Source organism: Halichoerus grypus, chromosome 11, assembly GCF_964656455.1.
Source record: "Halichoerus grypus chromosome 11, mHalGry1.hap1.1, whole genome shotgun sequence".
Classification (NCBI taxonomy): domain Eukaryota; kingdom Metazoa; phylum Chordata; class Mammalia; order Carnivora; family Phocidae; genus Halichoerus; species Halichoerus grypus.
In genome coordinates this window covers 51748041-51771558 of record NC_135722.1, presented here as the reverse complement: position 1 = coordinate 51771558, position 23518 = coordinate 51748041, and the positions used below count along the sequence as shown (strand labels likewise).

Below are 23518 nucleotides of genomic sequence, written 5' to 3'. Positions count from 1 at the left end.
GTTGAGGCCCTAGGCAAGACCTTTCCTGCCTCCCCTGGCCTTAAGCTACCCCCATCAAGCTGGGGATTAGGCTCCATGAGACCTAGGGCCCTCTAGACACTGGTCCTGCAGGAATTCTCAGGAGACCTGGGACAAAGACAGGTGACCCACCCAGGAAGGCTGCCTAGAGGAGGTGACATCAGTCATGAAAGAAGGTGATAGTGATAGTGCTCCTCTCAGGGAAGAGCCCCTCCACCTGAAATGTTGTCCCCAGCCCCTTCTGTTCTGGGAGATGATCCTGAAGCATTGAAGGACCCTGTGGTCCATGGAGTTGCCTTGGAAAGGCTTCCAAAAGCTCTCAGCACAAGGCACCCTCATTCCTCAGGCTCCTTCTCTAAGACAATCACTGTGCCAGAACTGGGAAACTTTGAGAGCTCTCAGCTGTCTTCGGGGCCTGGGATCCCCCAGAGGTCATGGGGTCCACCCATCTACTTGGTGATGGAATGTACCCCTCACCGCCCAAAGGCTCTGGGCGCTCAGAAGTCCAACTGATCATTTTATAGCTCAGCTAATATCTGCTGACACTGTGATGGGCTGGATGAAGCTGGGGACCTGGGGAGGAACAGGACACCACCTCTGGCCTCTAAGAGCTCCCAGTCTGATGGGAGAACCAGTGGGAACTAGGAGCAAAGCAGCGGCACCCTGCAGGGGGCGGGGGGAGCACAGGACTGTGAGTGCCAGCAGGGGAAGATCAGATTTGCCTGGAAAAGTTCCTGGAGGGAGACCCAGAGAAGGGAGGTTGGTCACTCATTCATTCGTTCATTGGTGTGTTCCTTCATTCATGTATCCAGCTCTTCCTTTGGTCATTATTTCCTGAGAGACAGAAACTTTTTGGACATTGGCCCAGTGGGTCACTCCTCTCTATCCTGTTCCGCTCAGGCCCTGTGTCTGCCTTTCAGAGGCTCCTGGATGTGCTTTGCCCAGCTCTGAACCCATCATGAAGACCGTGTGAGGGGTGAGGCTGAGGAAGGTTTGAAGACATTTAGGGTCAAGAAACCCAGAGCTGGAGGCCAACCAAGTTCACCAAGGCCTTTCCCCAGCACAACCTTGGGGACAGGGAGCTCACCCCCTCCTCCTTCCCAGACTTCTCTCTTATGGCATGACTGACTCTCAGCGAGTTACATCTGCTTCCTTGTGACTACCTCGCTGTGCCAGGAGTCGAGGATGGAGAGGCACCTGGTGATCGGAATGACTGGGACAGCTGTGATGAGGGGGATGCTGGTGATGTGCTCGGGAAGAAGGCTGTGGCATGGAGGAAAATGTGGGCCATGAGGATGGCCCACTACTGACCCTGTCACGTGGATGAGGCAGCTGAAAGTGGGGAAGCCAGGAGCCTGTCCTGGCCCCCCTTGGTCTGATGTCCGCCTCCCGGGGCCTTCTGCCCCTCCGCACTTTCAGCTCTTGCCTCCCTCCCTCTGCCCGCTCTGGCTGTTCCCTCATCCCCTCCTTTCCTGACCCCAGACCCTAGGTGCTAGGTTCCAGGGAGTCAGGCCCCCAGAGAGCTGATTGTTCACACAAGCCTACCTTCTCTCCGCAACTCCTTCCTTCCTCCCAGCCTTCATCCCTCCCCAAACCTAGCCCCTGAGGGATCCAGGGGGGCCTGGGACAATTGGAGGGCGTTGGAGGAGGCAGGATCTGGAGTAGAAGCTGCGTCTGGCTTAGAAAGGGTCAGGGCCAGGGGGAAGGATCTGGTTGGGCATATTGCAGGGGAAGAGCCCACAGTATGCGGGCCGAGCTCATCCGGGAGGTGGGGCACCCACGGGGCGGGCGCCAGGACTGGGCTCAGGTGTATTCTACAGTGCACGTGTCTCCAGTGTGGCTCAGAGGCTGGAGACGCGGCCCTGTTGGAGTAACAACTGAAGCCGGAGTCTGCGAAGGGCGGGAGGAGGGAGGAGGAGGGGGAGGGGGAGGGGAAATAATGGAGCGACGAGAGAGGACGAGGACGAGAGGGGCGGAGGGCGGAGGAGGACGGGGAAGGGCAGGCCTTTCCTTTAGGGCTGGGCTCCTGAGCTCCAGGTGGCCCTTGTCCATGTCACCCCTCTGTCCCCCCGCACTCTCTCCTTCCAGCAGCCCCACTTCTTCCCTCCTTCGGGACCTTCGGTGAGGAGTTGCTCTCAGGAGGTAGAGGTGGCGTGAGTCACCCGGGCTGCCCTCCGAGGCTGGGCGGGTCTCATCTGAGCAAGGCCCCGCCCCTTCCTCTCCCCACCTATCAAACGGGAGGATCAAAGCAGGCACCTCCCATAATATTGTCCTAAGGTAGTAAGGCGGCAGATGGTGACTACACTTATCGTGATGAGCATTTTGTAAGGTATATAATTGCCGAATCGCAGTGTCGTAACCTGAAACTAATGTAATAGTGTATGTCGACTATTCAGCAGTAAAGCAAAACAAAACAATCGGCCCAGGGCCCGCAGGAGGATTGGAGGTGGTGTATGCCCCTGGGTCTCAGAATGTGGTCCCCGGGCCAGCACCAGCAACAGCAGCTCTGAATGTGTGGGAAATGGCGATTCTTGGCCTCATCCCAGATGTACTGTATCAGAAACTTGGGGGTGAGGCCAGCAAACTATGTTAGCCAACCGTCCAGGGGATGCTGGTGGGCACAGATGGTTGAGAGCCACTGGTGGGCCCCTCTAGCACACAGTAGGTGTCTGAGAAAGGTCCTGTCCCCTCCCCCAAGCCTGACGGCCCACTCAAGCCGGGTTCTGACATTTGCGCTAGTCTACCTGTGGCTTGGATCTCTGTCCTGCCTGTTTCTTCAGATCAGGTCTCCCCAGGATTACCAAGCCTCCTTCCTCTATTCTCTTGTGCTGGTCCAGCTCAGCCTTGTTGAGGGGAGGTCTGGGAGTGCAAGATCTAGCGCTCACAGATAGCTGTTCTCGGAGTATCTAAGCCATGAGTGTCTGTTAGAGGCGGCTCCTTGAGCAGGTGGCAGGCATGGGCGGGAGCGCAGGAGGGAGGAGGGCCTGCCTCTTGTTCTTCCTTGCCATCTCTTGACTCTGCAGGGCGGGCCATGCTGTGAGGGCTGTGAGGAGCCACAGAGGAAGGTTGGGGTGTCGGACTTCAGGCCAGGGTCTGAGGGCCCACCAAAGGGAGCCTCCATGCTCTGAGCCCCCAGGAGGCTCCCTTACAGGGAGCTCTGTTAGGCAGCCGGGCACAGCAGCCCAACCTGTCAGTCCTGGGCACAGAAATGGGTAAGTTCTCTTTTGCCCTAGAAGGGGCCCCATTCTCCAGGAAGATCAGAGACTATATATTGATCAGCAAAACAGGGGGCAGGAAGCAGAAGAGTGTAGATGGCATCTGCCCTGGCACCCCCAATTTCTCCCAACATGGCTGTCCTCCTGGGTTTCTCCCATTCTGCGGGTACCTATCTTGGGTCAGGTGCTTTCTCCCCAAGTTCTCAAGGGGACTGCCTGGAGGTCTGGGGGAGGAGTGGACAGGAGAGATAAGAGTGGGTGGGGGTGGAGTGTGAAGGAGAGAGATGGGAGAGAAGCCAGCTGAGAGGAGAGAGGATTAGGGGTGGGAAAAAACATTGAGACTCATGGAGACATGACAGGAAAGCAGCCTGTGACAGAGCTGGGCATCAACTAAGGGAGGCATGGAGAGAAGAGAGATCCACTTGGAGAGGTTGGGAGAGACAGGGCCTGAGAGAGACACACAGCCCAGAGGGAAGGGAAGGGAAGAGGAATAGAGGCAGAGAGGGGCTCCAAGACCCTGGAGATCTTGAGGGACACCCAAGTTTCAGAGAAGGGGACACCGAGGCCCACAGAGAGACCCCCCCAGGCCACCCAGGAGACTTAGCACAAGCAGAGTTGGATGACTCAGTCCATATGGCCAGTCCCAGTAATACAGCTTGAGTCTTGGGAGGGACTTGACCATTGGGTTTGATGTTACTACCTTCTTCTAGGCCACCAACAGGGGCACTGTGAGGCTTCCTTCCAGAAAGGGAGGGGTGAGCTCTAGGTTTCAGGCAGTGGGGAGAGCAATAGGAGGGTTTAAAGAGGTGGGAAAAGACATTGAGACTCATGAAGACAAGACAGGAGGGCAGTTTGTGACAGTGACCCTGACCCTCAAGACGGGCATCAGTCCCTGCACCGGTAGCACCAGAAGAACTAAGGCCAAGGTCTCTGACTTCATATAATCCTAAGCATTAAGAGGGAGTTAGAAGTAATTTAGTCTAGACCCTTCCCCTCCCCAAACAAGTGCAGAAATGCTGATCTAGCCACAGGACTGGCTTCAGAGGAGCTCTGACTCCTAACAGACTCCTCTTTCTTGGTACCTGGAGTTAGTGCTGGGGGGGCGGCGGGGGGGGGGGGGAGAGGCACTGTCTACGGTGCTGACCGGCCCTCTCTCCAACCACAGAGCTTCAGGTAGGGAGCCAGCGAAAGCAGGAAGTCTCCAGCCAGCCAGCCAGCCAGCCATCCTCACTGAATTAAACCACAGAACCATAGAACTATCTGTTGCAGAGCTGGAAGGACCCATTTTTACTAACGAGGAAACTGAGATCCAGAAGAGGAAAGGGGCCTGCTAAGGTCACAGAGTTTCTGTCATCAGTCTGGGACAGGCCTGGAAATTGCCACTCTTTTCTACATACCACATATTCTCCCCTGGGGTCTGGGAAATTGCCTGGTTGTTATGTTGATATTTATACTGATGTTTGTTCAAAAAAACTGAGAGGGCAGGAAATGTGACCTCCTTCACCCCACTCTGAGCCTGGGCTGTGTATATGTGTGTGTGTGTGTGTGTGTGTGTGTGTGTACTCATGCCTAAGTATTTATTTGTGTGTGTGCATCGTATATATGGTTGTGTTTCTCTCTATGTGTGTGCACGTTTGTGTGACGGTGTGTGCATGTATGTTGGACAGAGGCATGCTCATTCTCAGCTGCTCCCACCGATTCCCTTCTCCCTTCATGGAGGCAGCCACTCTGCTCTCTGCGCGCCCACATCATGGGCTTTGGGATCTGAGCTATTTCCTTCCTGAGCTGATGCAGTAGAGATGAAGTTGCTTTGAGATCTGGGGAAGATTCAGGGCTTGAAGGCCCCTGTGAGAGCGAGGTATGAGAGTGGTCTTCCCAGCTGCAGTTCCTGCCCCCCCTCACCCCCACTCCTGGGGCAGGCGGGGCAGGGCCGGGCCAGGAGGGGGATAGGCAGAAGGATGCCAGGCAGGGAGCCTCGGGCTTCATTGGCCATGACTGCTTCCAGCCCGCGCTGGCCAAGGCTGTGAAGCCCCTTTCTGCCACTGCTCCGACTCTCCTCAAGTTTCCTTTCCTGTCCCCCCCAACCCCGTCCCCACCTTCGTCCTGCCCTTAGTCTGAAAAGTCACAGAAAGCTGACCAATCCGAACAAAGGCCAGACAGGCACCCACCAATTCCAGTAAAGGACAGGTCAGGGCAGCCCCCAATCCAAGTAAAGGGCAGGTAGAGGAGCCCACCAATTGGAGCAAAGGACAGACTGTCCTCTCTAAGCCCCCTGGGGAGGGAGCTGGGGGCGGACAGGGGCTGGGGATGCAGAGACCTGGGCTGCGGACCGGCTCTGCCTGACTCGCTGGCTGACCATAAATGGGACATTGCTTCTCTTTGACTCTCGGTCTCCTCATCCGTCAAATGAGGAGACTTAGCTGTCTCAAGCCTCGCCCCTCAGCAGAGCTCACTCCATCACCTTGGCCCCTCTTCTCCAACTTCCACAGCATACACACATCAGACTCACCGGAGCCCGAGAACCCCAGGGCTCAGCTTGCCTACCCCCCAGCCACCCCCCTCTGCCAGGCAGGAACAGACCTAAACCAGCACTACCTTCTGAGGCCCTGACCTGGGAGCCTCAGCCTGAGGAGCCTGAGTGGGCAGACTAAATTTGGGGATTATTTGGGATGTGAGCTCTTTCTCCCCTCTTTTAGTCTGCAGAATTGACCTCAAAAGGCCGCAGTAGTCCACGTGTATACTGTCTGCACAGCTGTCCCCCCGTCCCCACCTTCATCCTGCCCTTAGTCTGAAAAGTCACAGAAAGCTGACCCATCTGAACAAAGGTCTGACAGGCACCCACCAATTCCAGTGAAGGACAGGCTTCTGAGCCCTGGCCCTGTGAATCCAGACGGAAATGGCTGCCCCTGTATGAACCTCTGTGTGCGCCTGGGCGGGGGGTGGGGGGGGTGGGGGGGGCGTTCTGCAGGTGTGCTGGGCACTTCTGTGGAGAGGTGAAGGTCTGTGGCTCTGTGGCCCAGTGTAGCGCGTGCTGGGGGGTGTGAACTGTGACCAGGAGTGCCTAAGTGTTAAAGGACAATTAATCCAAGGGGGGGGATTCTAATGTTTGGAATTAGCAGCTTCTGATGTCCAAGGGCAGAGACTTATCTCCGTGACTAAAATGTGTCTTCATCCTTGAGCAGCGGGAGGGGCCGGAGGGAGGCTGGGGTTTGGGGAGAACAATGGCAAGTGAGCATTCGGGGAGAAAGTCCGCTGCTGCTGCCCACTCCTGGGAACACAGGACTCGGAGGCAGCGGCGATGAGGGGGAAGACCAGAGCCAAGAAGATGCATGGCCGAATGCTGTAGCTGAAGCCTGGATTCCAGGCTTCTCCTGGATCCCAGCGCAGGACTCCTCTGTGGCCTCTCTGAAAAATGGGCCCTGAGTCCATTCTTGCCCACCCTTAGGGACAGGCAGCTCACCTCCTCCCTCTCTCCTGGTGGCCTCTGCCTATGTGGTGTGGCTCTGCCTAGAAAAAGGTCCTTCATCCCACTGGGCCAGGGCCAGCGTCCTTCAAACCTGTTGGTCTCCAGCCTGTCCCTGGGGCCACAGAGACCTGTCTTGCTGCTCAGGAGAGCCTGAGAGATTGGAGCCAAAGATGGAGACCCATGGGTCTGCTCTGCTGTAGGCTGGGCACCCCCAGGTTCTCTGGGCTCAGCCACATGCAAGACTTGGTTTCTAGTTCCCTCCTTACATGGGTTACCTGTGAATGGGTCTCATCTTGTGCTTACTTGGGATACAATGCACTGGGGATGATCTAATCCACCTACAGAAGGGGCGGAACTGTCATCTTCCCTGTTCGGGTTAACAGATCTTTATTAATATGGCCTGCAGTTTCAGCATTTTAATTATTACCAGCCACACATACACTGTGGGCTCATGCAGCACTCGTGGTTCACTAAGATTCTCAACCTCATAACATTTTTACATGAACGGGGGCCAAGCCATGTGTCCTTCGTCCTATGGTTCATCATTGTGCTTTTTGGACACAAACCCGGCCGTCCCAGAAGAGAACTTCCAGGGCTAGCGGGAGGGCACGGCTGAGTGGGCCGTATGAGTCATGAGCCTGCCTTGGCCCCGGGTCCCCCGTTCCATTACCTTTCTTTTTGATCCCTGTGGCTCAGCCAAGTTAATAGAGTGAGAAGCACGGACATTTTTTGTCTCTGTTCCGGCTCTGCAAGGACAGGGCCTGTTCCTGGGACTCGAAGGCTGTGAGGCAGGCAAGGCTGAACTCTCCTTCGTCCTCTGTCTTGCTAGGGGCTGGCCCAGCTGTGTTTCTCCCACCTTGTGGGCTCATGTACCCCTTGGACTCTCGCTACTCCCAACCCAGGGTACAAATTGGGGGGTTTTTTGCTTGTTTATTTTGCTTTGTTTTAATATGGAAGGTTGTGCTTTCCCTACTATGCCAGAGTTGTCCTTGGCTAAAGAACAAGAGGCCTGGGGGCTAATCTAGACTTGACCTCTTGACTTACTGTGAGCACTTTGCTAAGCCCCTGACCCTTCTCTGAGTCCCCTTTCCCCATCACTAAGATGAGTGGACTTGGACACATTAGGGCCTTAAGACTTGTTGGATTCTGAGATTTTAAGATGCTGGGATTCAAGTGTCTGAGAGCCTTGGGCTCTGGTTTAAGTTAAGTTTGTACTCCTAGCTGCCTGGGCAGATGGGGCTGTCCTGGCCTGCCTGGGAAAAGCCCTCACTGCCCTTTCCTCTCTTCCAGGATGCTTTGCTGAGTCTGGGCTCCGTCATCCATATTGCGGGCTTCCAGCGGGCTGTCAAGGAAGCCCTCTCGGCCGTGCTCCCCAAAGTGGTAGGTGCCTTGCCCCATGTTTCCCCCCACCCCCCAAACCTTTGCCCAGCTCCTTGCTGTACCTCACATAGTGTTGAGAAGGAAGGAAGAGGCAGGGTCCCTGCCCAGAGGGCTCTCGTAGGAAAGCGACGGTTTTGGATAAGTGTTCTGAGAGGGGGTCCTGAAAGAGAAGGGCTGAAGCTAAGTCCCAAAGAATGAACTTACATAGGAATTCTGGAATGTCAGAGACAGAAGGGGACTTAGAGCTTAACTGGAAAGATCATGTCTCAAATAATGGAAAGGATTCCCCTAAGATAATAGCTAGAACATAGTGGAGTCAAGTGGGCTTTGGAATATGTAGCAGAAGAGGTTGAGGGTAGACATGCAGAAGAACTTCCTTGATGCCAAGTCCAAGAAGAGCTGCAGTGAGAGGCATAGCTTTGTTGAATGAGTCTGTGTGAAGGTAAAGTGCCTGAAGACAGGAGGCTGGACAAGATGACCTCTAGAAAACTTCAGGCTTCTCTCTGACCTATCCCAACACCACGGATGATTGCAGATTGGGGGCAGGTGGAGGGTGGCTGCTTGGGCCCATGGTCACCTGGTCCCCTTCGTTGTCTGGGCCCAGAGTGCCTTGGTGAGGGGCCTGTGGCCCTGGTAAGCTGCCCCAGGCCATTCCTCAACCTGGCTCCATTGGCCACTGCTCACCCCTTAGGCAGTAGGACGAGCAAACTGCCCCTGAGACCTGAAGCAGCTGTCAACCTGGTGGGGGGATCTGAACCCGCCAAAGGAGCACGGAAGACTTCCTGGAGGAGGAGATGCCTCATCTGGGTCCCCATAGCCTGGAATCTCCTCTTCCCTACTCTAGACACCAGCCAAGGGCAGCCTCTGCCAAAATGTGACACCCCTCACCCCCCCCACTCCCCACCCCCACCCCTGCAAGTCTACCATATCTGAATCTGCTTGATTAATGAACCTCCAGAGGCCCAGAGAGGGGGGGTGCCTCACCCAAGGTCACACAGCATGACAGGGACAAATGGGGCTTGGCACCTAAGCATCTCCATTCTCTCTCCTCAGCTCTGCCTTCTCAAACCTTCTAGAAGTTCAGAGCCCAGGAGGAGGGCTGATGAGTGAGCTTTATTGAGCGTGAAATTGGTAGGAAGTGGGTGGTGTGTTGGCGCCCAAAAATAAATCCTCCCAGAGAAGGACAGGACTGAGGCAACATCTGGCCTGGGATGGAGAAACATCTGGAAAGGAGGGGGTGGGGAGGTTGGCAGGTCAGCATCTACAAGGCTGTCCTGGGGCCTTCTGTGGCCATTGGGGTTGCCCTGGGAGGGCTAAGGAGGAGGTGACTAGTTAGGTCTTCCCAGGCAGGCTTCCTGGTGGTTGTGTCAGTACAGATGCCCTGAACTGGATTAATTGTGTCCCCAGAGCTGGGGGCTTGGAAGACAGCTGTGGTCCAGGCGATCAGGTTCCTGGGACGGTGGGACATGTCTACCTTAGCTCATCCAAGAGACCTGTATGAGCTAAGGGAGGGAGCCCTGACTTTGGGGAGCTGGTTGAACGGAGGGTCTCAGCACACCCCCTCTCCAGGAGGGGTCCCTCCTCCCCCCATCCACATGGGAAGTGTGATCTGCCCCCAGTGAGGGGTGGGTAGATGAGAGGTCTCGACTGCCCACAGGGAGTGGGGGGAGATTGGAGGTCTTCTCTGCCTCCAGGGAATGAGGGAGTCTCGAGGGCCCACAGGGAGTGGGGGGAGATTGGAGGTCTTCTCTGCCTCCAGGGAATGAGGGAGTCTCGAGGGCCCACAGGGAGTGGGGGGAGATTGGAGGTCTTCTCTGCCTCCAGGGAATTAGAGGGAGTCTCGAGGGCCCACAGGGAGTGGGGGGAGATTGGAGGTCTTCTCTGCCTCCAGGGAATGAGGGAGTCTCGAGGGCCCACAGGGAGTGGGGGGAGATTGGAGGTCTTCTCTGCCTCCAGGGAATTCGAGGGAGTCTCGAGGGCCCACAGGGAGTGGGGGGAGGGTTGATGGGAAGGGTCTGCTCTGCCCCTAGGGAAGGGTGAGGAAATGAGACTGTTTGCCCCCTGAGAAGGGAGGGGAGATGAGAGGGTCTGCTCTGCCCCCCAGGGAATGGAGGTGGGGAAGATGGGAGGGGTCTGGCCTGCCCTCTGGAAGTGGGGGGAGATGGGAGATCTGCTCTGCCCCCAGAGAAGGGAGGGGAGATGGGAGAGTCTTCTCTGTCCCCGGGGAGTTGGAAGGCGGGGAGATGGGAGGCGTCTGCTCTGCCCCCGGGGAGTTGGAGGGAGGACTGGCAGGGTTCCAGTCTGCCCCCAGGGAGTGGGGGGAGATGGGAGACCTGCTCTGTCCCCAGAGAAAGGAGGGAGATGGAGGGGGGAGGGGTCTCCACACCCCCCTCAGCGAGGAGAGCCGCCAGCACCTGGCTTCCTCATCAGCACCCATTGTGGCAGGCGGGCCCGAATGCAGATGGTGCTGATGTGTCTGCGATGGCTCCCTCCTTCTCTCCAATAAACTCAGCTAATTTTAACCCAGAGGGCTGAGAGTGAGGGGGTGGGAGGCAGAGGGACATCCGGAAGTGATGAGGATCTGTCCTCCCCGCCTCCCCAAGCCCAGTGTAGCCGCCTCTCTCTGCCAGGGCCAGGCTCTCTGTGTGAGCCTGGGTGCTGGGGTGGGGGGTCTCTTAACCTCTTTGGGCCAGATCCCTCAGGCCCCTCCCAGGCTGCAGCAAGGGCCGGAGGACCAGAAGGAGGAGAGGCCTCCCTCCCACTGATTTCTCCATCCCTGAACTCCCCGCCTAGACCCTTCCCCTGAAGGACAGGGGGCCTCCAGGCCTGGCCTGTGCCTGCCCCTCTCACTGCTCTCAGGCCCTATCATCCTCAGCCCACACCACCAATGAACTGGCTCCCATTCTCTGGCCGTAGGACTGAAACAACTCCTGGGGCTGGGAGGGCAGGGGCAGCCAAAGACAGCAAGAGTGGCTGGCAGGATTGTGGACACTCACAGTGGTCGAAGGGCAACGGCTTCGACTGGATTCCATGCATACCGGGGGTGGGCCTTCAACACCCAGCTCCAATGTCACCTCCTCCAGAAGCCCTCCCTGATAGCATCAGCAGAGAGGAGAGTCCTCCCTCGCCCTCCCAAGAAAACAGTGTCCCTCAGGATACCTAGCTGGGCATGTGGGGGCCCCCAGCTGGGCAGCACTGGTCTCTGTGTCTCCCTCCCTCCCAGAGCATGGGGCCGTGGGGCGCCCGCTGAGGCTGTGCTGTTGGGAGTTGGTTATGGATCCCTCGGGCGGCCAGTCCTGCGTGGAGGGGATGTGGCTTTTCACCCATGGGTCAGTGAGGGCAACCGCTTCTGCCAAGACGTGGCCTGGAACCGAGGCCAAGACTGCTCTGGGCCCTTGGGGAAGGCACATTGACAAAGCTGAAGACTTGACAAAGCTTTGAAGAGAGCTTTGATCTCACTCTAGGGAGCAATCATTCCAAAATACGCACCTGCTCTCCTCTCTCAGGGCTCACAGCAGCCTCCTCCCCAGCTCTGTTTCTAGGCCCTGCTGACCCCAAGGCCACCTCCTGGGCCCCCTGCCTCCACTGTCAGCTCCATAAATGCTCTGTGCTCTTTACACTGCTTATCTGTGACTCGGCCCAGGCCCAGAAGCCATTCTTCTATGCCTCACCCATTCCCCAAATGTGTCTAATTTACACTGCAGTTACAGCTTCAAGATCACTTCCTCCAGGGAGTCCCTCTGGCTTCAGTCACAGTGTGTGGTTTCTTGTAGAATTGTTTGTGTCTCTGAGGTAGGGGGGAAGCTTCCAGGGCATTCTGAGCCCCTCCTACCATACAGCCCTGAATGGACCACTCTTACGGTTTGCTGAGGCTGGAGTCACAGCGGGGAAATATCTTGGCGTGGGTGGTGGGTGGGATTTGTCTGCACTTTCAGCCCTTTAGACTCTCTCCCCAGCACCTTAGATTTGGGGTGATAGACAAGGAAAGCCAGCAGGTGGCTCCTGGCTGCCCAGAACCCCTCCAAGAGGAGAGGCTGAGATGTAAGTTCATAAAGGAGTTTTCCCACCCTGGCAGCAAGTTAGAATCACCTGGGGAGTAAAAACAGATGCTTGAGCCCACTAACAGAGGATCTGTGACCTTGTCACCCAGATCCGCGTCTGCACTGGGACAAGGCAGCTGGGAGGGCTCTCCGCAGGATCTCACGAGCACCTTCTGTCCTAGGAGACTGTCTACACCTACCTGCTGGATGGGGAGTCCCGGCTGGTGTGTGAGGACCCCCCCCACGAGCTGCCCCAGGAGGGGAAAGTCCGGTGAGCCATTCTGTACCCTATTGCCTCTCCTGCAATCGAGGATCTCAGGCCTGGGAGACCTTCCAAAGTCATCCAGTCTGACTTTCCCCAACTGCCCTTGACCTCAGCTTCCCTGCCAGCTGGGTCACTGGACCCACTTGGCTGGGTCACTGACTCCCCATAGAGGGGAGAACCAATGTCTTTTCTCGTGTTGTGTTGGGGCAGTGCACAGCACAGGGCAAGTGCCCACTGGTAGATTTTCTTCTAGAAACCTAGAGAGCTCTTCTGAATTGCAGCAGCCTCCTCAGAGCCCAGTCTCAGAAGGTCGGAGCTACAGCTTATCATTAGACCCCCAGCAGGCTCTGAGAACGGCCGGGGAGCTTCTCACCGCATCACAGAATGCTGGACCTGTGGGAGCACATGGTGTGAACCCGGTGTCTGAGAGCAGGGAGATCAGAGACAGGTGTCCTGCTGTGGGTTCTGAGCCCCAGTGCCTGGGTTCAAATCCCACTTCCCTTTTACTAGCTGTATAACCTAGGGCAAGGCACTCAGCCTCTCTGGGCCTCAGGGTTCTCGTTTGTAAATGGCAATAATGATTAGTTACTTATCTCGTAGGCTTGTTTCGAGGATTAGATGAGTTTAACACAAGTAAAGCACTTAAAACTGCATCCATTAGAAACGCTAAGTATCTGGTTTTGTTTTTGTCAGGATGGAATGTTGGAATCCCTGACACGAGGCACAGCGGGCTCGGTGCTCTATGGTCCCCTGATACTTCTGAGCCTATTGAATTCCGCCTCCTTATCTTCCATCATAAGACGTGTCCAAGGCCACATACCTGGTGTGAGACAGAGCCAGGCCTGCAACACCGTCTCCTGGCTCCTGGCCATTCAGGGGACAGTCAGGGGAAATGGAACTCGTCAGATGAGAAAGTGTTGACAGGCAGGAGTGCTGGTCCAGAGGAGGTCAGGCCGCAGAGGACATGGTCACTGCCTTCTCAGCACCGCAGGGCCAGCGTGGGCCCAGGGAGCTGGGTTGGGAGCTGAGGGCTGAGTGGGCACCAGTGGGGGTGTTACTAGAAGGCAGCACTCCAGTCCCCGGGGGACAGCTTTTCCTACAGGCCAAGTCGTCCAGGAATATGGCTTTTTCAGGTAGTGGCTGAGGCCGGCAAGACACTCCCCTTTCACAGAGCTGGTGGAAAGAATTGCTGTTTGCGGCTGCTAGAGGTCCTGGTGCTGGGGATGCTGGTGGTCTTGAGGCCCCTCCCGGCACTTGGGACCCTGAATTCCAGGATGCTGGCCTCTTTCCAACCCTTCCCCCTGGGAGCGGCTGGTGCCTCTCCAACAACCCAGAGCCTTCTCACCTCCTGTTCTCCCATTTGGCTCCCCTAGGGGATGGGTGGCGGGTGACACTCTCCCCTTCAGCATCTCCTGACAACTCCTTCCCTCGAGGACTGTGTGAACCAAGCCAGCCGTGCCCTTCTCTGGTTGCCACCGTCCCATCTGTAAGATGGCAGGATAGGCCTGGCAGGTCTTCGGAATCTTAAGGAAAAGAATGCTTATTATATCCCCGTTCCTCCTCGGAGCCAGCAGCCCTACTGCTAAGAGCTTTGCTTCATATAAGTTTGCTCCATCCAGGAAGTTTCCTTCAAGTGGCTGGGGAAGGCCTTCCTGGGAGAGGGACGCAGGACCTTGGGCTCAGACGGCAGGAGGGGAGCATCCTGCTGGGTGTGCTCTGCCCCTTCTGGGCCCGAGAATGCTCCCCTGAGGCTTTCTGCTGTGAGGAGGGGTGGGAGGCGGTGTCTTCGGTCCAGGCATCTTGGAGAGGTCTCAGATCTGCACCTCTCAGGATCCCCCAACCACCGCCCCCACCTTCAGATTCAGTAAAGCTTTTGGAAAAGATAAGGAAAAAAAAAAGGCAATTAAAAGAGAATGTTCCAATGCAATTAGCCCAGAGTTCAGTGGAGATGGGGAGGTGAGTGAGTACCTGCTAGGATACAGGGCTCAAATCCCAGGAAGAGGCTAGCAAGGGGCAAGAGGCGTGAGGCAGCCCGTGTCCCGGGGACACAGAGATCAAAGCTCATTCAGGCCAGCAAGGATTAGGGGTGAAGGTTTAGGTCCGTCCTCTCTTCTGAAATCTGTGCTCTGCCATACCCCTTGAGAAAAATACTTCCCTTCCGGCTTCAGTCTTTTTGTATAAAATGGGTGAGGCTGGGTACAGGGTCCTTCGAACGGTGACCTCTGTGATTCTGGCCCCAGCAGGAGACGGGGGAGCTGCCTCAGGCTAAGGTGGAGCCCGAGGCTCTGGCTGTGCCCAGTGGAGGGGGCACCGCTCGGGAAACCCTGGAGGGCTGGCAGGGCTGGGAAACGGCACAGGTGTGAATAGAGGTGGGGCATAAAGACAGATAAGGCCCCGGGAGGAAGAGGACAGGCTTAGCGTGGTGTGAGGGCGGCAGGGGAGACAGCGCAGGGGGGATAGAGAGGCCCCTCCTGCCACTGCCCCCTCCCCTCCGTGGGCTCGCAGGTGCCCAGTCTCATCCCCACGGTGTGTTTTGGGTTCCCTACCCCCTCATGCTGGCTCATGCCCTCTTCTCCTGAGCGGAGTCCTTCCCTGTGCGGCTCCACCTCAACCAGCCACATTTCCCTGATCTCCTGAGGCCCAGCCGGAGGCGCTCTAGGAGGCCTGCTCCATAGTTGCCCCAGCGCTAAGGAGGATCCGGTTTCCAGAAAAGGTGTCTGGGCCGTGGTGGCCTCCCTCAGGGATGGGTCTTTCCACCAGAAGAACCGTGGGCTGGGAGTCGGGAGACCTGGGACCCAGGAGGGTGTGGCTATGACCCCCAGGCCAAGGAATCGCTCTGGGCCTCTGTGGGCTCCTGGGAGACAGCAAGATGGAACACTGCAGTGTGTGAGGGCTGGTCAAGCTCCGAATTCCAGGGGCTGCAGGGGAGAGGCTCCTGGAAGGCTGCCTGCAGGAGGGCCTTCCGGGAAATCTTCGTCTCCCTCATGCTGGTGCCCCTTCAATCTCCCAGCCTATTTCAGTCCCCAGCCCTGCCGCCTTCCTCCTCTTATTGTGTCTCCTGGATCTTGAAGCCTCTCATTACCGGCTGCTGGTTGCAGCGAAGTCTGGGGCCTTTCAGCTGCCACGGGGACACCACCGCCCACAGCAGCCCAGCTGCTTGTCCCTCCGCTACCGTTTGGGGGTCCCAGGGCCCAACCGTGAGAAACTTCTTCCTCAGAGCTGACCTGGTCCTCTTGCACTGCAGAATCTGTGTGCTCCTCTGATTTGTATCAGGGACACAGGGAATAGTCTGTTCTCTGGAGTCTCACATTCTGGGAGAGGGAAGGGGAAAGGGAAGGGGAGAGGAGGGTCCAGGTCCTGGCCTGAATCATAATTTGTCTCCAAGAGAGATGAAAAGTCAGAGCGAGATTGAGACTCTGGGGGGTGGGGGGCGGGGGTGGGGGTGTTCACCAAAGAAGGGGCTCATAGAAGTGGAAGGGGGCCTGGGCACTCAGCTCTTTCCAGGCCATTGACCCTCCCAACAGAGAGCCTTTTTCTCTACTCTTGCCACTAAACAAATAATTGTTAAAGGGATGGAACCGTCATAAAGTCCACGCCCGTTCCTCTCCCCACTCTGTGCCCATCTGTCTTCACCGTCACTGGGGCAGCCATGACCACCCAGGCACCAGGGCTGGGTCATTAGCCTGCAACCTGGACAGCTGGTCCCTGGGCGTGGAGTCCCTCACCCCCCACCATCAGCCTGGCAGCTGGGGTAGGAGGACGGAGGAGTCAGGAGGGGAGATGAGGCAGGGCAGAGGGTCCTAAGTTGAGGGAGGAACCACTGGGGTGTGAGTGTAAAGCCCCCACCCCCATCTGGGTTGGGGAGACTCAGCATGGGCATTTCCCTTGGCCTTCCAGTCTGTGGGTGTCTTTAAAACCTCCAGGAAGACGACAGTCCTGGGAAGGGTGCAGCAGAAGAAAAGGGCTTGCTTGGGCATGGGCTGGGGTGGGCATGGCCTAGCACAGACCTGCCTGGGACTGTGGGTTGTGGCCGCGCCGGGGAGGGCAGGTTGCAGAGCAAGGTGCCAAGGTGTGGGGACTCCTGAGGGTTTAGGCCCCTTGGAGGCCCCCCAGTGCTCTGTGAGAGATCTGGGCTCAGTCAAGTTGATCTGCCCCAGCCCAGCCTCTCCTCATTGGTCCAGGGACAACTGAGACTAGAGGCCCTCACTGCCAGGACGTTTCCAGTCTCTTAGATTCTCCCTCTCCAGTGAGAGTTTTACCCAGCAGCTAAAGCGATCAGGCTGAAAGCAAATGTGACCTTCACCTTCCCCTACTCAAGTCCGTCCTGAGGCTCCCACTGCCATCAGGATCATGCCCAGCTCCTCAGGGCCCTCTTCAGCCTTGCTCCCTGCTGTCCAGCCACACTAACCTCCTTGCAGTCAGGCCATCCAGCAGACACACGTTCTTTCTCTCCTCTGAGCCTCGACACATGCGGTTCCCCCTGCTTGCACATCCCTTCCGGTCTGCCTTGATAACCTCTGCATGTTCTTTTTTTTCCTAAAGATTTTATTTTTTTATTTGACAGAGAGAGAAAGAGAGAGCACAAGCAGGGGGAGTGGCAGACAGAGGGAGAGGGAGAAGCAGGCTCCCCACAGAGCAGGGGGAGCCCAATGCGGGACTCGATCCCAGGACCCCGGGATCATGACCCGAGCCGAAGGCAGTTGCTTAACCAACTGAGCCACCCAGGCGCCACCTCTGCATGTTCTTTAGGACCCAACTCAGCATCGTGTCCTCCAGGAAGCCTTCTCCGACACTAATTCCATGCCAGACAGTTGTGAGAGATGCATGGGAGGTGATTCACCCATTGGATGGGGGAGGTTAGGAAGAGGGAGGTAGCTAGGACAGTTTGTGGACAAGCTACAAGGGACCAGGTGGGTGGTTGTGCCTCTTTGTGTGGTGGAGAGAACAAGTTCAGGTTGGGACTGGGTGCCTTTGACTATGTCAGGGACATCCAGGACAGGCTTCCAGGAGGCCTTTGGGTATCAGGGGTCTAGAGCTCATGAGAGTGGGGCTGGAGAGTCATGGGGCCATGAGCACAGAGGGAGTTTTGTGCAGAAGAAAGGCTGAAGGCAGACTCCTCTCTCAGGCTCCCGAGATGGGGTGGGATGAAGTGTGAGGCCAAGGCAGCTTCTGGTCTGCCCAGGGGGGTGGGAGGGTGGAAAAGGGGGAGTGAGGGGTCAGTGGGATGAAGCTGCCAAGCTTACTGACCAGCAGCATAGAGACCAGCGCCACCTTGTGGTTGCCCAATAACCAGACTACAGGAGGCCAAGTGGCTGGGTGGGTTCAACAAGAGGCGGTTTGGCTGAGGGTCACCAAGGCGGGCCCCTGCCTCCAGGAAGCCCCAGTCTTTAGCAATTTGGTCATCAGGAAACGTGGCTGCATTGCCCTCCTGCCCCCCTAGATTCCTATTCCCTCCTGGGGTGTTTGGTACAGTTGGACAGCGTGGAGCCTCATGGCCCAGGGTGTGAGGGCTAGAAGGTAGGAGACACCACTGGTTCTTGTAGATTCTGAATCAAGAGGCCAAGAGTGAATGGATCCAGTTCAGAATGCTGCCTGACCTTTACCAAGATGCCCAGCCTCTTTGTCTTTGATTTCTCTAGAGGCTGTGATCTCCCGATCCGGAGACTTGGAGGCCAACCCCCTCTCTTTTCCTCATCTGGCCTTTGCTTGGCTCCCCTTAGTGACCCCACATGCACACACTGGCGTCCCAGGCCCCAGGCTTCTCTTCTCATCAGGCCAGGCAGTTCCTACAAACACAATTAAGTGGAGGCAGCATGAGGGATGAGGAACCCAGGACAATTAATCATCGGGGAGGGACAGTTGGTGAAAAATCAGGCACTTAATTAAGCAGGAAGAGCTAGAGGCCAGGGGAAAGGTAGGTAGTATGTGTGGTGAGGGCAGATAGAAACTCATTCTTCCTACACCACCTCCCCTCCCTGCCCCTCCATCACACCTATGCCCATTCATACCAATCCCATTGGAAGCTCATACCCCCTCAGGTCTTTAGGAAGGTTCAAGCACACTAGTTAAAGAGTGTGGGCTCTGGTGCCAACTGCCTGGGTTCAAATCCTGACTCTACCACTTATTAGCCATGGGACCTTGGATAGGTTCTTAACCTCCACCTGAAAATGGAAATGATGATAATATTGAATTCATGGGATTGTGGGGAATTCTGAGTTAAACTATATGCGTTGCTTGGACTGTGCATGGCACATAGGGAATGTAGGATAAACTTTAGTTACGACAACTACCTCTGGAGTCCTCCTGTGCTTAACACCACAAGTTGCTCTAGAATGTTTCCTTTTCCTTTTTATAGTTGACACACAGTATTATACTAGTTTCAGGTATATAGAATGGCTTTCTGAGGATGGAGATGGTTAGGATTCTACTCTCCTCCACACTCTTTCTCCCTGGGAGGCTCAGAGAGGTAGATCACTTGCCCAAGGTTGAGTAGTAGCCACAGCAGGATTTAACGTAGGCAGCCTAGCTCTGAGCCCTTGCTTTACTCGCTCTGGTGGACCTGCGCTGGGCCCCAGGGTTCCTGCAAGGGGCACCAGAGGCCAGACTGTGGCTGCCTGCCCCTCTGCATGGCGGGCCAGGGTTCCCATCTCTTTTATCTCATGCCCACCCTATGGCAGGTCAAATTGTCTAGATCCCTGCAGACGTGCAGGGTCCAGCCTGCTGGGTGTCCCCAGGTCGGGGCCTGCTCCTTTTTGATCCAGGGACTGAGAGGTGGGAGGGTATCCTCTTTTCAGAGAGGCTGTGCTGTCCCGGAAGCGGCTGGGCTGCAGCGGACTGGGCCCCGCGGACCTGCCGGGGAAGCCCTTGGCCAGGCTCGTGGCTCCACTGGCTCCTGACACCCAAGGTAAGGGTGGGGACCTGGGCAGGGGCAGGGGGGACTGTGCCCCTGCTCCCTAGATCACGTCTGTCTTCTATCCCTGTCTTCATCTCTGTCTCCTTCTTTCTCTTGCCCTGTGTCTCCAGCAATCCCTCCAACTAATTCTCTCTCTAAGGTGCTACTAACCTCTCTGAGCCTCAATTTCCTGATCTGTAAAATGGGGATGAGACAACCTACCTTGAGGGGGTGTTTTGAGGAGGAGCAAATGAGATGACGCATGTTAAGGGCCTGGCACGTACTAGGGCTCCGGGGCCAGTGGCCACAGTGTGCTTGTGTCTGTTGCTAGATGGCCTGCAGTGTTGTCATGCTCTCTCTGTCACTGTCTCTGTTTTTCTTTCTCTTCCTCTCCACGCCCCCTGTCCGCCATGTCTCTCTGCCTCATGTCTCAGTCTCTCTAGGTCTCTGTCCTCTGTCTCGATGTGGAAAATGCACAAGACTGGGAGTCAGGAGACCTGACTTGCTGTGTGATCTTGGGCAAGTCACTTCCCCTTTCTGGACCTCAGTTTCCCAATCTGTAAAATAGGGGTGCTCAGCCTTACCTGCTTCCTGCCCTCTCAGGGTTGCTGGGTGGGGGGCTCACAGAAGAGTTGTGAAGTGAGGGGGCTTCCTTCCATGCAGGGGACATTGCTGTGGTTGTTCTGTTGCTGCCTCAGGACCCCCTGTCTCTCTGGGTCTCTGGGTCTCTCTGTGTCTCTGTGCCAGCCTCTCTGTCTGTGTCTTCGTCTCCCTCCCTGGGGCTTGGCTCTGTATCTCTGAGCCTCGTTGGCCCCGCAGGACCACCTCATTGCCCTCTCCCCCTCAGTGCTGGTCATGCCGCTGGTGGACAAGGAGGCTGGGGCTGTGGCAGCCGTCATCTTGGTAAGAACAGTGTGGGGTGGGATGGCGGGGAGAGGAACAAGGGAGGAACAGCGGATGGAGCCTGTCTGGGGTGTGTGTGTGTGTGTGTGTAGAGCAGCAAGCTGGGCTGGAGTGCGGGAAATGGGGGTCTGGAAGGAGTCTGGGCTTCTCCCACACCGCAGCCCTCCGCCCTACCTTGGATGGGCAGGACGAAGTCATCGGCCCAGTCAGCACCATTCAGAGACGTGTAGAAGCTCCACTTGCACTTCTCAGCCCCATCGGAGCTATAGGTGCAACCCTGACCTTGCTTCCTCTTTGGCATCCTCCCCGCTGGGTTAGGGGCCGAGGGGCTGTGTCCACAGAAGGCCCGAGAGACCCTGAGGAAGGATGGATGGCCATGGCGCTGACAAATAGAGACAGTGTGGGAAGGCCAGTCAGATTCCTGTGGCTGGAGCTCAGGAGCATGAGAGGAGGCCCACCGGGAGGGGCTGCCTGGGAAAGCATCCAGCCCCACGGCTGAGGCTGGCGCCGATGGGCGGGCTGCCTGGAGGGGGTGATGGAGGGGAAGGGCCTTCAGCGGCAAGGCGGGGATGCGCTGCCTGGGGCGGGGCGGGGGGTGGGGGGCGGTGGGCAGTCAGGCTGGGAACCCAGGCCGGGGCTCCCCCTGCCCTCTGCTGCCCCCTGGCGGAGCTCACCGGCTTTCTGCACCACGGGCAGGGCTTGGCGGAGCCTAGTGGGGCTGGTTCAGCCGCTCTTTCAGGCCCTTCTCCCATACAGAGGCGGGCATTCAGAATCATTGTCCTGTCCTAGGAACCGAGGGTTGGCGCCCCCAAATGGCCATTATTGGGGGTCGGCTTCACCGAGGCAGCCACAGCCTCAATAAGGCCCAGACCCGGGGACGCGGACAGATGAAGAGGGGGTCCTCGTGCGCCCGTGGGACTCCTCCTGAGCTCATTAAAACGGAATTAAAGGTTTCGGAGGCGCCTGACCTTTCCGGAGCTGCTGGCGAGGGAGGGCCGTGGGAATGGGGGGGGCGGCCGCGGGGAGAGGAAGGGAGAGGAGAGGAAGGAAGGAGTGCTTGGCTTGGTCTCCCCGGCGCCCCATCTGCCTGACTGAGGGAGCCGGCGGCCCCCTGGTTTCTCCTGCAAGCTGCTCCCCCACCCCCAGCTTCTGTTCCCGCAGGGGACGGATCTGCTGTTGGCACAGAGTTCTCAGCGCCGCTTCCCTCCCTCTTTTGGTCCCAATCTGTGCCAGAGCTGGTGGCTTGGAAGAGGAGCAGGGCTAGGGGCAATGTGCAGAGGTGGGCAGTGGGAGGTGGTAACTCTGTTGCCCACCTCCGTTGAGGGAGGAGAGTCTGGGGGTGCCAGGTTCCTGAGAAGGATTTCCTGTGGCGGGGCAGTGAGGGCCAGGTCAGAAGAGAAGCAACTCTGGCAAGAGTAGGACTTTTGGAGTTTGTTCATCTTGCGGACACGAGGATGTCTGCCATGACCGCTCACCTTGGCTCAGGTTGGGCCAGGGGTCCAGGCTTCCGCCTTCACCTGCAGTGACAAAGGCCTGTGTGTATATGTGTGTTGTGTGCTGCCGAGGGGGAGGGGGCTGACGTTACTTAAATTTAGCGCACTCTGGCAAAACCCTGCTCTGGGCACCCATCCATCTGGGTGCTGGGGCAGAGAGAGGAGTGAGACCCATTTGTGCCTTCTAGAAGCTCCATCTGGGGGAAAGCAGGCACAACCTCAGACTACCAGTGGCCAAATGAAATAAATGCTGCTAGCAGGTGCTCTGGCGGCAGAGGCTGGAGCCCCGAGGGGTGCCTCATCGTGGAGGCAGCATTTGAGTGGGGCTTTGGGGCATAGGTAGGAGGTCGACAGGCAGCGAAGGAAAAGGATATTCTAGGCAGAGTAAACAGCATGAGCCAAGGCAGGGTGGGGAGAAGGGTGGTTGGAAGAAGAGTGATCCCGGTGAGGCTGAGGTGTGGGGTGCACACTGCTGAGCAGGATGCCACCTGGGGCTCTGGCTGCCAGGAGAGGGTCTCGACAACTAGCTGCCCACCTCCTCAAAGACCTGGGGCAGTTCTTCTTCTTCTTCTTTTTTTAAGAGCTCTTGAAATGTACTTATTCACAGCCTGCCTCTCCTCCAAGCCTGTGCCTCAGGTAGAAATGCACTTCCCCAGGACACCCCTCTCCGCATGCATACACATCTGATAGATCCTGTGTCCCGCTGGATCTCACATGCTTCCAGAGGCAGTGCAGGCAGCGCCTGACCTCCTAGCTGCAACCAGATCCTAAAGGCAGAGGGTACAAAGGGTAAAGGGGGTGCCACAGGGCAGATATTTGGGGAGGGCTGACTCACCAGCTCTAATCTCAACAAGCCCCATTCCTTTCTCTGAGTCTCTGTTCTCGGTATCCATTTATCCATCCTTCCATCTGTCCATCCATCCTCCCACCCATCCATCAATCGAAGACCTGTTTCTTGGGCATCACAAGGCATGGTGTGCTAGGTGCTGCAAACGGAGCAGGGACTGACCCCTGCCTTCACAGATCATGCAGTCTGGAGGGGTCGGGAGACAGACATCAAACAAGTGAGCCAAATGAGGATAGAATTGCAGATGATAGAAAATGCTGGCAAGGAAACAGGGAGCCCTGCAAGGACTATTGGGGCCTGATGGACGCATGGTCAGTGGACTGCTCTCTGAGGACTATGCGGGCCAGGTGCAGGGCTGCGTGGCTGCGGGCTGGGCGTCTGCAGCTTGCTGCTCAAGGTGCCTTGATTGCAGATTCTTCGTGTGCAAAGAGTCTTTAGCTCTATTCTTCAGTTCTGGGATGGTAAGTCCCAGGAGTGGGCGGCCCCTAGTCTCTGGCATTTGATGCATGATTTGTGCCCATTCCTCCCTCTGGTTCTGCCAGCCACACCAGCTCCTTACATGAGGATGAGGTGTTCATGCAATTAGCCATGTTGAACTTGGTGAGGGTGAGGGGTGTGAGGGCTGTGCTGGGCTTTCAACCCTCTCTGCAGCCCCAGTGCCCACTACTGAACTACTGAGTGTTCCCACTGGGCCCCAGACACACTCCCTGATTAGCAAGAGTAGGTGTGTGTTCCTGTGGTGAGCAAAAAGCCATGTGTGAGTGCTGGTGATTGTATGTTTGCATATGGGGGGCAGGAGTGTGTGCATGGCTCTTGGATATGTGAATCCAAGTATCCTGTGTACAGGTATGAATGTGCACACATGGATGGTGTATATGCTGTGAGTGTGGGTGTGTGGATGTCTTTGAGTCTAGAACTATACTCTGTGTGCTCACACGCCTGAGTAACTCCATGGGAAAGTGAGTGTATGGGCGGGTGCTGAGGGTTTTCAGGAGAGTG

At 56.9% G+C, this 23518-nt stretch overlaps 1 protein-coding gene across 2 annotated transcripts in view; it reads left to right on the top strand.

Annotated features, from left to right (window-relative positions):
- Positions 1-23518, top strand: part of PDE2A (phosphodiesterase 2A) — a 91101-nt gene that overhangs the window by 51134 nt on the left and 16449 nt on the right. For both annotated transcript variants that reach the window (XM_036119459.2, XM_036119460.2), the window contains 4 exons: positions 7990-8079; positions 12302-12390; positions 19179-19288; positions 20124-20179. In XM_036119459.2, the coding sequence (XP_035975352.1) occupies positions 7990-8079; positions 12302-12390; positions 19179-19288; positions 20124-20179 (345 nt within the window). The remainder of the gene's footprint in view (positions 1-7989; positions 8080-12301; positions 12391-19178; positions 19289-20123; positions 20180-23518) is intronic.